Here is a 13,239-nt window from a genome sequence, read left to right as displayed (position 1 = left end):
AATAAGAGAACACCACCCTTATACATGCTAACCAATCATGTGTTTTACTTAATGTTTTTATCTTAAAAAATACCTATAAAATTTTAGTCACTGATTTCTTAATACCATTTGGTTTAATTTTTCTATATTTTGTATTATATTATTTTAGTTATGCTGAGAATTTATACGAGATTTGAAACTTTGAATAACGACACGTTAGAATAAAACCAATGGCCATATGCCACAGGACATAACAGGTATATTTTTCTGTAACTTTAAACATAAAACATTCTGTAATGTATGAAAGGGAACTTATGGTGTGCTTGGATAAATTACTTTCATGTAAGAGCAAGGCTAATAATATAGCCAACAAGCTGGCTATAAGGCTTCTTATAACCTTCTTTTAGCCCACACATATACTAGTTAGCTCTTCATCATTAATACATGACCCACGTGTCACTCTCCTAGAGTTTCTTGGTTCCTGTGCCAAGCTGACTATAAGCTAACAGTCTACTTACATCCTCTCTTATCAACTCTCTCCTCTACATAAGCAATATAGCCTGCTATTATACCTATACTTGCTCTAAACGATTTCCAGTAGCACATCCACACTAGTGAATTAATTAACGAAAATCCTCTTGGGCATTTTCTCCCAGCGAAACGAAGGAGGCGAGCCCAGTCCATCACCATGGCCACTATGGCCGCCTCCTTCTCCGCCGCCGCCGCTCGCCGGAGCCACCCCTCCCGCCTCCAACTCCAACTCCGCGCCCGCCGCCGCCGCCTCCGCCTCCGTCTCCCCGCCGCTGCCTCCTCCTCCTCCTCGGCTGCGCCGCCTGCAGCCGCGGAGAGCTTCGGCTGGGAGGACGCCCTTCGCGTCGCCGCCGACGGCGGGCGGGCCGATCAGTCCGACCTCTCCGGGTACTTCCGGAAGGTCGACACCTGCAACCGAGGAATGGTGAGTTTGTTTCTATCCCCTACCGTGATTGAGTGCGCGCGGTTGAAAGTGTGGATTTTTGTTGGGGTTTTGCAGGAGAAAAGGGGGGAGTTCGTGGAGTTCACGGTGGAGGGTCAGGTCGTCGGGTACATCCACAATGGGTGAGCCGTGAGTGCAATTAGGTTCCGATTTAAGGCTAATTTGTTCACGATTCCAATCGTGTCTTCCAAATTTTGCGATTTTGTAAAGAATAGTCAGTTGAGTCGACTCTATGTCCCTGTGTGAGTATAATGCTTGATGATCAGATAAAATCAACGGAACTTTGTGTGTGTTGTACTGGGGAATGCATTTCAGCGTTTGACCAAATCATCGAAATAGCGTAAAAATATGCCCACCAAAAAAAAGGTTGAAATATACATATGACAGATATGGGAAAACTGACATATGTAATTGCAAGTATTGGCCACACCACTACTACATAACTATCTCATTGTAGCCTAAAGCGTTATGTTTGATCTGCGTATAAATATCTCAGTCAATTGTGGAATCTGATGATGGCCCGTTTGTTTGAACTGACTGCATCCTTTTTCAATATTTAATTGCATACTTAGTTATACAAATTTCACATATCATATTGTTTCTGTGCATATAGTAAGAGAAAATATATGTTTTATGTTGAAATTTCGATATTCTTTTCTGTATGGTGTAAACTCATACCATGATGAGCACAAAGTTTATTATTTTGGGATTTGGATTGGTACTGTGGACTCTTAGGATATGTTAGTACTTGTTACAATTACAATATTCATGATTCAATGTATATTTTAGGGCGAGATTGGGTTTACTTTTACATGGTGCTTATCTGAGTCATTCCAATTTCAGTTTTGTTGAACACCTAAGAGACTTCCATGATGTTTTTACCATTGCCTCGGGCAGCAATGGAAGCAGTACCGTTGAACATGTGACTCTCCATTCATCTCTAAGGACTCCAGATGAACGAACAAATGCTGTTGGAAATGTTATTAAAAGCCTAGGAGATCTGATTCCAGGTATTCGAAATGAGGTACTTGCCACAATTCGGTATCCAAGTCATTTGATTGTTTTACAAACAAGCTCGACTTCAAATTCTGATGCATTTATTGATTTGCGTAATGTTGGATCCTGCATTTTTCAGTCGAATTGCCTCAGTAGTTTTCATAGCATACTTGTTGTTTGATAATGTGTTATTGGAGACTCCACATTTTCTCTTTATAATCTCATTCTAATAGTATTTTGCAATCTAACAGCTCTATCCAATAACATCATCTTATGGCATGCCTGTGTACTTCTCTCTGGAACGTGCTGCTGCTCCCTACTTTGGTATAAAGGTTCTCTGTAATGCTTCCTTATTTTTAAGAGGAAATCTATTTTATGCCACTGAGTTTCACCCAGCTACATATGTTAATGAATTGTAATGAAGTGTTCTACATCCCAAATAGCTGCTCACTGCTAATCATATCTGCAATCTGGCAATTTACTGACTTTATTTATTTGATATGGTCCATAGTGTATCTTCAAGTGCTCAATCCTTATCAATGAGATGTTATGTATGTATGGTAGGCTTATGGAGTTCATATGAATGGGTATGTTGAGAAGGAGGGACAGAGATTTCTTTGGATTGCTAAGAGAAGTGATACGAAGCAGACCTTTCCAGGAATGCTTGACCATCTTGTTGCTGGTGGCCTGGTGTGCATTTCCATTACTCTCCTTTTTAGTTCATCTTATTAGCAATAATTATTTTTCACTTGTCATCTTCTTGTAGTAAATTCTGAAAATTTAAAACAATTTCATAGAGCCTTTGATACGTTGTTCATTCTTAGAAAGTTAAAGTGGAATCATGCACATATTGGATGGTTTCATTTTAAGTTCTAGTTGATGATTGTCTGATCCAGCCTAGCATTGACTTAGATTCCAGGGTCACCAGTTGTACCGGTGGGTCAACAATCAAACTTCGTGTTCCACCACATTATTTCTAATGCATATAGTCTCTAGAAAAATCTGTCCATGATAAATATTTTATTCTCTTCTGAACGTTGTGGTCATGACCAGCTACATCAGATATATAGGAAAGAAAGCCTTAGCATACTTAAATGTCATATGGGAAACATCCATTCTTGCTGGATTTTGTTTTCATGCAAATGATGTGCCTCAAATATCCTTAGACTGTTGTTGATATGATTCTTTTAATTTTTTGGGGCATCTCTACAATTATTTACCTGCTAATATGATCTTGGTAGAGCTTAAATGAGTAGTTTCAACTGGCTTGTGGAGTTGTGGGGGGCATAAATTGTAATATTGTAATTTTTATTTATAATGATGTAGGCTGCATGAAGAAGTCTCTGAAAGGTTTTAATCTATCTTGTATGTCAAAAGGTTAGTTCAATCAAACAGGTAGAAAAACTTTAGTCTCGAAATGTGCTGCATAATGCTTTGCTCTGCCCTGTTGTTTTTCTGTTTTCAAACTGAGTTGTTATTTTTCAAAGAAGAAACTGAGTAGTTTTTACCTTACATTGATTGGTACACTGATTGCCCTTGAAAACTTTTAGCCATATGGAATCTCCTGTGAAGAGAATGTTATCAAGGAATGTGAAGAGGAAGCAGGAATCCCAAGATCCATCTCAAGCAAGTAATATGACAACTGTTGCCTGAGAAATTATAAATTTCATTGTGATCTTCATCGTGTTTGCTGTGCCAGTATCCATAGTCTAACTTATAATAACAATGTTTGCTAGTGCCACTTCTGTTGGAGCGATCTCTTACATGGATATTGAAGGGTTTAGATACAAAAGGGACGTTCTCTTCTGCTATGACCTCAAACTTCCTGCAGATTTTGTTCCTAATAATGAAGGTAAATATTTACATTTCACAGAACAAAACTTTGACACCAACCATGCTATACTTCTCTGTTCTCTACAAACGGTACTCTAGCATGAAAACATTTAACGAATCTGCTAGACTGGTACCAACTCTTTGCAGATGGAGAGGTTGATAGCTTCAGATTAATCCCGGTACCACATGCTGCAAATATCATCCGGAGGACGCATTTTTTCAAGCCAAACTGCAACCTTGTGATAATTGACTTCCTCTACCGTCATGGGTACCCCTCCCAAAAAGAAGAAACCCTTGTTCTATGACCAGTGTGATTTCATCGGCAAAAGTTTCTCGCATGCTAACTTGATTATCACCCTTTAGGTACATAAACCCAGATTGCCATGGCTACCTAAAGCTGCTGCAAAACTTGAGGAGAGGTGATTGCTCGTAGTGCTGCCTTCATTTCAGAATGATTATGAAGATCTTACCCAAGTGCTTCATCCAGAGATCACAGTGTAATCACTTTTCTCGAGTATACTGATTCAGATTATTGATAACTTTAACCTCCACGACTCCATACATACAATATAAAGCATCAACGGCGACTCACTGACTCGGTTTATCCAGCTAAAAATGCTTGCTTGATAGTCTTTTATTTTGCTCACCAAGTTGAATGTCGAATTGCTTCAGCAAATTTATGACAAACAGTACTTGGGGAAGGTGAATTTCTTGGCATGGAATATGAATACATACATGGAGCAAAATATGTGTCAAATTAAATTGTAATAACACTGATCACGATTACTTATGATATATTGCCGCAAGTAGTTATCATTTGACTTGCAACTTGCAAGTGACATGTCCATATGGAATCATATTAGCAACTTAAGAAGCAAACTTAGCAATATGTACGATATTTATTGATTACTTGCAGAGGCAACTGTAGCATGTGGCCGAAGAGAAAAAATGGCCCATAGAAAGTGTTCCATTCAGCATTTCTTGCCCAACGACCAGCGCTGTGTGTGTTTTCGGCCCAACTTATTCAATTTTTCTTTCCTTTTACAAAAATAAATTTCACAAACCATATTTATTATGGTCTAAGTTTTACAAAACCACATTATTTTTTATGAGTGGCACATAACCACATGTATTATGGTCATAGAGCTTCGTAAAACCACACTATTGATCAATTATTGTTTGATTCACCATAATTACAAGTTATAAAATTACATGTAAAATTATGTTTGATTTATAAGTTCTTTGATATGTTATATACAAGTTGTAACCATTCAAGATTAAGCGTTTTTATTTTGCTCTGATATCAAGAGAAATTGATTGATTACGTGGTTTATTGAAACTCTGAGATCCTAATACCTGGGGTTATATGGTAAGTGCCAAAACCCATATAGTTTTGTGCAACTTGGACCATTATGCCTATAATTTTTTGAATTTTTTTATGGGCAAGATAGGGATAGGAAAACATTGCACAAAAACAGTAAAGTTTTCATATAGAAACTTTGTAGTAAATGAATTGTGAACTTTCGAGGTAAAACTTTTTAGTCCGTAACTTTTCACATTAGTATAGAGAAGATTATATACCTAAATTGCATTATTTAAAACATATAAGATTATGAGTTAAAGATGTATTAGAAAATAGATAAATAAGTTATTTTGTGATGAGAGTTAAACAAATTATTTTTGTGATGAGAGTTATCTTCAAGTTTGCTATTGTTTGATCCTCACAAAACAAAATAAAATTTTAAAACATAAAAGATTTTTAAAAAAGAACACAATATTCGTGTGGGTCGTGAGATGATAAGGGCTCTCACGGTGGTTTACGTGTCGAGTGGCTCAATGAAGCCAGCTTGGCCTGCATCCGTGACTCAAAATCGAGGATTCGTGCTAAGCCACTCGCGTTCAAAGGAAGAACGCGTGTCTTCCTCAAAGGACGCACCTAGTCCCCGGCCCCAAGCTCCTGCACCGTCACCCACCCTGGTCCTCCGTCTCGAGTGGGGCTCGCGTCGGTTTGCCCGTCCTCTCACCCAGCTACCACCAGCCGCCCCAAATCTAGCATGAGGCTGCGAGGGAGATGAGAGAGTGAGGGAGATAAAGGGAAGTACTTCTATTTATTTCTTACCGTAGAGGTGTTTGGTATCAGATACTAAGTTCTAAACGAATTAGAAAAATATGAGGACTGAAATATAAAATTATAGGTAATTAATTAACGCAGATGTTTTTCCTTCTTGGCGGTCGGTGAAGGGACAATGGCGAGCGCTGCGGCTTCGGCAGGGCGCGGCGACCTGTCCTGGCCAGATGCCATGGCCGCCAGAGGAGGAGTAGTAGGAGGTGGTGGGGTCGTCGTCGACAACAGCGGCGGTGGCCGGTACATGGTGGAGCCACCCCCCATTTCTAATGCCGGCGGTGGCGCACCGTTCCTCTCCTTCTCTTCGCTTTTTCCTCTCCCCCATGGGTGGCTACCGGACGGCGGTGGGTTCGCCGGAGGAGGAAGGAGGAGTCTGTAGCCATCCGAAATTTACATTGGATATCAAAATTTATACTAGTTGATACCATCAGTTATCATCCGATATCATCTGATACTTGTTGATACTAAGTGGTATCAACAAGTATCAATATGGTATTATCCAGTGTAAAAATTATAACATGTGTATACATGCTGGAATTAGGTGATACCTTCTGGTTTGATGTGATACCACAAATTACCCACTGATACCAAATTTTATACTGGATGATACCTGGCGATACTAAGTGGTATCAACACTTGTTTCATATGGCATTATCTAGTGGCATCATGTTGACATCATATGATACCACTTAGAACCATATGGTACCGCTTGGTACCACCTGGTATCTTGTGATACCTGTATCCTTTTGAGCTTCTCTTATCGCGCGACGCTATGATACCAGATGATACTAACTGGTATCATACTAGTGTATCATCTGGTACCAACTACCACTGATATGTGAGGCGCATCTAAGCACGAAGGCGGTGGAGGCATGCGACACGTTGCGGCGAGAGCACGGCGTGGCGGCACACAACGCGACGTCGGTGAAGGCAGGCAGACGATGGCGGAGGCGGGGCGGACGCAGGCGATGGCGGAGGCGGGCAGGCGACATGCAGGGACGTGTGGGAGGCAGGGCGGATGCAGGTTTTCATGCCGGATTTAAATCATTAAACTATATCGTATTGTAGCGGATGCCGTGCTCTAAGGAATTCTCTTGTTAATATGGGTTTGTGTCTATGAGCAACTGATCGACCCTTTCAGAGTCCAATGCGGATTAAAAATATGCTAAGTTAACACAAGGGTTTATCCTATGTCTAAATCTATCTATGTATACACACAATACAACAAAACATGTTAGTTAAGTAATTTTATAGTGACATGTTCAGTTCAAGCCGTTTCACATGAAAATTTTAATATAAATATAGCTCGCTACAAACGAGTCGTGTTGCTACATACCGGGACTTTCATGCATTAGGAGGCTCGTAAAGGAAGAAACATCAAACAGTACGTACGTACCAAAATTAACTACACATTCCAATTTTTTTACACTTATTATTCCAATCGCTTCAATAAATCGTAATTGAACATATCCAAAACGTGATCAACTTTGACGCCTACCCCCTTCGTCAAATAAATCAACTAATGTTATTTAAAATTATAGTTAGAAGTTTATTTTCTTTTGAACGGAGGAGATAAGTCTCGAGATGAGCCTGACCCATCTCCAATTGTGTGCATGACCAGAACAGAAACCAAACATCACAAAACGTAAAAATCACGCCTTTAAAAGTAGTCACGTCGTAAAAATAACACTATCTTATGCTCATGATTGGGTGAAAACAGAAAAGGCGTGCAAAATTTGGTCGCATCTTGCAAATTTGAGAAAGCGAGTCGCCTCGTAATATTCTCATATTTTTTTTGTTTCATCATCGTCTTTTGACGTACGCTTATGCTAAATTTAAATTTTCAATCTTAAATAAAATATATTTTAAGACTTTTTATCATGGTTTATTTTTTAATTTAATTTTTAAATCATAAATTATATATATATAATTATTTTTTGTTTGTAAATAATTGGTTTTCTTTTTTCGCTGAAATCCAAAACATTTGCCTTTTCTTTAAGCCAAAGAGGCCCGTACTCTCCCACACAAGAATTTTTTTGAGAAATATTATTCTTTTTATGGAAAATCATAAAATTAGAGTCTGTCCGCTGAAGATCACCAAACTAGCAGCGTGTTGAATAGCCCTAGATCGATAGGTGACAAATCGAATGGCCGAACAACGATTGAGTACCCGATCGAACGGCTACTTGGGCGACAGGACCTGTCAAACGAATGAAGTTCGACAGGTGGGCTGTTGTCCTCCCAATGGTTGACAGGGCATGCAAAGTACCCTGTCGAACTGAGGGAGTTAGTACCCTGTCGAACTGAGGGAGTTCGACAGGTCCAGCACAATGTCCTGTCGAACAGCAGAAGGTTGACTGCCCAATTTTTTTGTTAGAATATTTATTTCTTGCATTTTTTATTAATATGTAAAATATTATTGTAGTATTATTTATTTGTTCGTATATTTATAATATTTGAATATTTGTAAAATATTAATGTAGATCCGTAGTATTATTTATTTGTTGTATATTTTAATAATATGTAAAATATTATTGTAGTATTAATTATTTGTTGGTATATTTAAATATTTGTAAAATATTATTGTAGATATGTAGTATTATTTATTTGTTGCATTTTTTAATAATATGTAAAATATTATTATATATTATTTATTTGTTGGTATATTTGAATTATTTAGATTCATTGTTTGTATATATTTTTGGTTTTATGTTTTCATCGTAATATATTTAGTAAGGGCGTATAAGTAAGAGGAGAGGATCGAAGACATTGCAACGGATGCAAAAATGAGTATAATACAAGAAAAAGATAATAATAAAGTGTTTCATATATGTCTTAAAATTGAATATAAGTCAAGGACGATTAGTGCCCTTCGCACGCTTGCTAGGTCCCGCCTTCTTTCTATGCCTAATCTGCTCAGTGGGATATGTTAAATTATCGGGGGTGTCTATCTCTTGCTGCTTGCTGGGGTGTCGCCTTGGGTGACCGAACGACCTCTGTCTCCTGCGTCGGCTGTGTGACCAAAGGTGTTGCGTGCCAGTAATCCAACCCTGGGTCCCATTGAGGAGGCTCAGTGGAAAAAAGGTTCTCAATGAATGCAGTGCGAGGAGAGTAAGCAGACATTTCGTAAGTAGGCATTCCGTGATGTGTCGACGCCGAACCGTACTCATCGTCTGTTTGCATAAGAGGGAGAAACAAAAAATGCGTACTTAGTCATGATACATATAATTAGACCCTAAAGTGTATTATTGTTTAAAATGAATTACATGTATGTTGTGTGTGCCCTTGCTCTCGCATACGCGGAGTGATATGAAATCCCTATGCCGGTGTATTAAACATGTTGTCCCCTGTTGGCATGTAAGGGAAGTGTGCCGATCCAGATGCTCCCTGCGTGGAGTGAACTAATGGAGGAGTTTGTAGTACCTGCGGGCATGGATGTGCCGTGGTCGATGTGGGTACCCCTGATCTAGCTGACCCCCTGTGTGCTCCGGTGCTGGGGTGTGCTGAAAGGAAGGACGACTGTGAGATGTGTGGGACTCTTCGTACCCATGTCGTGATGTGGATAGACTACTGGTATCCACGCTGGAACATCGGGGTAGTGATGATGATCCCCTACGGGCTGACGGCTGCACCACATCTCCCGTGCTCCGACAGGAGACACGACGTAGCAGTGCGACAACACGGGCATGGAAGCTGCGAAGGACGCCTGCCACGTCCTCAGGCCTGAGAACTATAGGTCGCGTCTCTAGTCTTTGCAGCATAACGTCAGACTCCACATGAACTTGCTCAACACATTTCGCCTATTGCACAAATAAGAAAGACAATTAAAATTATTGAAGTAGTTGTATATTTATTAATAATACTAGAAGTAGTGAGCTAGTTGCACATTTATTAAACACGTACCATTGAGTTGTAAGCTAAGCGAGGCTGAAGGGCAAACTTGTTAGTAATTGCCACCTGGTGGGGGACGGTGCTATCTCCTTGTGGCGGAAAATACCTCCATCGTGTAGCACTGTGGTATCAATGAAGGTACGACCCATAGAAACTCTCATCGTCCGGAGGTGTCTCAAGTATCAAGTTATCGGCTGCGCGCTCCCACTCTTCTATAGTCAGCTGAACTGTGGTGACAATAACAAGCTCGTAGGAAAACCCGAGCCCCTTTCTGGAGTACCTGCACAACAAGAAATGGAGACACCAGCAAAAATGTTATCAAGTGATATTTTTTAAAAAACTGGATTCAACAACTTTCATATGTACTAACCTATGTAGACTATCAGTCAAAGCACGACTAGCTCACGGAGGAAAGTGTTGATACATGCCCATTTGTTTCACAACCCTATGGACATTGTGTGGTTCGACGTGCACGTCTAGCACGAGGTGACAAGTCGTCCTCCACAGTTGCATATCTTGCGTGCAAAGGTCCGTGAGACCGTGCGGTGCCCTGTTGTCACACCCTGAAATTTACACAAAATTTCTGAACAATAGCATGTATTAAATCTCGGTCCAGGCATCAGCCCGAGTACACACTATGACAAATTAATACACAGTTCCACGAGTTAAAACAAATAAAAACAATTATCTATCGAAATGTAGCGGAAAAAGAAAGCAAGCTAAACCATCTAATCTTCAGCTTCCGCTGGCGATGACGGCTCCACTCCACAGATATTCTTGACGGCGGACTGAACCTCACTTCAATCTTGGGAACAACCTTCTAACTAGAACTCTGGCACATTCTCTGGTGGGAGAAAAATTAAGCAAGGCTGAGTACAAACCACCGTACTCAACAAGTAATACCCAAGAGAGAGAACAATGAATGCAATAGGATACCAAGGAATAGGCTAAGGTTAAATTGCATAAAGCAGCATTTATTTAGCAAAGCAATAAATAAAATAGACTGGGATAAAAGTAAAGTAAAGGGTTAAAATAACCATCCACTGTCCAACGTTACACCACGTTGCAACAGGCCCAGACCGTTGTCAAACGTTACACCACGTAGCGACAGGGTCAACCCTCTGCCCAACATTACACCACGTTGAGACAGACCCAAACCGCTACCGACGTTACACCACGTTGACAGGGTCAAACCAGTTCCAAGTTCATCAAGTTATTAAGGGTTCACTGATCCTAGTGAATCTGTAAGTTCGCCCGTAACCGCGGGCACGACTATTCGAATAGTTTTACTCTGCAGATGTGTACAACTTTACCCACAAGACACAGTTCCACTACACTTGAACGTGCACCGGTGTATCACCACGATACCACGAAAAGGAAACTGGGATAGAACCCATCACATAACCCTCCCTATTCAATCGCACCGCACTTCAGGTTTCACCCCCTCCTTTACACCAAGTCGGGCAGTCCCCTCTTGTGCCTTGGTAGATCCGGAAGCAGCAGAGGCTTTCGTTACACCACGATTGCCCGTTCATACTCCATCACGTCCACCCTTGCCTTGGTACGTCAAATAGTTCGAAGCCATGCTTTAAATCCTACCTTACTCATTTCGGCATGTGGTTAGTACGTGTAAAACTTCCAGAGTTTCCCGAGAACCGGTCCTTAATTGCCCATGGGCCCGACTCTCAAAACCATGCACCCACAGCCCACCATACGCAATATTTTAGTTGTATTTAATCCACATCGGGAGAGTAATCATGTTCACAACCATAAAGGTCTATCAAGTCTAGCAGCAATTAAATGATAATTGGTGAGCTAGTTGAACTAAGCTAGGCTAAGCATTACCTAAGCCTACTTCTAGTCAAATTAACCCTGGGATAACAATAATAATAAATGGGAATTCAACGGATATAAAGGTAATTACCCAATAGATAACTAAAATAAAAAGGTTAAAACAATGCATGTTTGAATATAAAAGCAGGGGATTTTATAATTATAGGTTCAATATGATCAAAGACAGGTACCACTTGTCTTGCTCAGACCCACGAGGAACTTCGGCGACAACTTCGAGGACGATCGGCGCTGTGACGGGGTCAAAACCTACGACAAAAGAAGCAAAACAAGCAAAAACATGGTATAAAACTATTGAAACAGAGAAAGAAACTATTTTTAATGGATTCTTGGCATTTTTCTGGATTTAATGAAACTTGAATGGGCCTAAACGGAGGCTATATGAATTAGTTATGAATTTTAGAAGATTAACTGTGTTTTTAAACTAAACATGAAATCTTAATGCATTTATTGCGCAATAAGAGGAGGCGATGACGTCAGCACAGAGGAGAGAGGATTCAGGCTGAAAAGTGGGCCCGAGGTGTCGGTGAGAGAGGGGGAGGGTAAAGGGGTTGATGGGTGGGGTCCCGGGGGGAGAGAGGGAGAGGGCGGTGGGGCGGCTGACTGGTGGGCCCGACTGAGAGGGAGAGACTGGCGGGTGGGACCCACCGGCTGGTAAGAAGGAAACAAAGAGGGGGAGGAGAGCACAGCCGGCGGTGGTCGGCTCGAGCGGCACGGCGGTGACGACGGCAGCGGCCGAGGAGCGGTGGCGGAGGCAGTGCCACGACAACGACGACGACCGACGACGTGGGGGACGGGCGACGTGACGCGGTCGAAAGGAGAGAGGGCGACGCGGCGGCGAAGACTGCCGGCGACGTGAGCATGCTCGGGCGCGGCCGACGACGGCTTGGGGATGGCGTCGCGAAGGCGACGTCGATGGCGGGGTGCGATGGCGATGGCGAATGGCGCACTCTGCCGGTGGCGGTGACGCGGGCGACGACGACTGGTCGAGGAGGAGAAGGGAGAGGGGAGGGCGACACGAAGGCTTATCGACGGCGGCGGGGCCGTCGGTGCGTCGGCGAGGTGGCGGGACAGGGTATGACGGCCGACGGCGAGGCAATCTGGCGGCGGCAGCGGCGAGATTGGATGTAGTGGCGACGAAGGACGGGTTCGAGTGCAGCAGCGGCTCGCGGGGGGGGGGGGTTTATAGGGATGGCGGCGCCGGCTAGGGCGGGCGGCGGTTGCGGAGTCCGTAGCGCGCACGTGCGAGACTTGCGGCGGCCGTTGTGGGCGGTGGACTTGGAGTCGGTGGCAGCTCTGGCACGGGCTTGGTTCGACCAGGTCGAGGAGGAAGGATGGACTTGGTGCGCGGGCGGAGGAAAGGCGCTGGGCCGACGGGCGGAGGGGCTGGGCCGAGGCGGCTTGGCTCGACCGGGGGAGGTAGCGCGCAGGAGGGAGAGGGAAGGATGGGCTGCGCTCGGCAGCGGCTGACGGGGAGAGGAGAGATGGGCTGCTGGCCCAACCGGCTGAGGAAAGGAAAAGAGAAAAAAGAGAGAAAGAAGGAAGGGGAAAAAGAAAAAGAGAAGGAAAAAAGGAAGGAAAAAGGAAGGAG

General features: G+C 42.5%; 1 protein-coding gene across 1 annotated transcript; it reads left to right on the top strand.

The window, feature by feature from the left end:
* The first annotated feature begins 591 nt into the window (after window positions 1–591).
* LOC102711915 (nudix hydrolase 20, chloroplastic-like) lies at window positions 592–4,332 on the top strand. Its single transcript, XM_006661054.3, has 9 exons — window positions 592–934; window positions 1,010–1,074; window positions 1,796–1,976; window positions 2,200–2,280; window positions 2,513–2,638; window positions 3,499–3,578; window positions 3,685–3,800; window positions 3,929–4,049; window positions 4,145–4,332. Exons 1-9 carry the CDS (start codon window positions 668–670, stop codon window positions 4,212–4,214), a joined length of 1,107 nt encoding a protein of 368 aa, XP_006661117.2. The 5' UTR covers window positions 592–667; the 3' UTR covers window positions 4,215–4,332.
* The last annotated feature ends 8,907 nt before the right edge of the window (window positions 4,333–13,239 follow it).

The sequence above is a fragment of the Oryza brachyantha genome, chromosome 9 (assembly GCF_000231095.2).
Source record: "Oryza brachyantha chromosome 9, ObraRS2, whole genome shotgun sequence".
NCBI lineage: Eukaryota > Viridiplantae > Streptophyta > Magnoliopsida > Poales > Poaceae > Oryza > Oryza brachyantha.
Note: the sequence above shows the minus strand (reverse complement) of the source record. Positions and strands in the feature narration are given on the sequence as shown.

Excerpts from the sequence above, each read along its gene's own strand:
- LOC102711915 (XM_006661054.3), top strand. The coding sequence starts at position 668 with ATGGCCACTATGGCCGCCTCCTTCTCCGCCGCCGCCGCTCGCCGGAGC. Across the intron at positions 3,579-3,684 it reads CCAAGATCCATCTCAAGCAA|TGCCACTTCTGTTGGAGCGA; the intron begins GTAATATGACAA and ends AATGTTTGCTAG. Across the intron at positions 4,050-4,144 it reads GACTTCCTCTACCGTCATGG|GTACATAAACCCAGATTGCC; the intron begins GTACCCCTCCCA and ends ATCACCCTTTAG.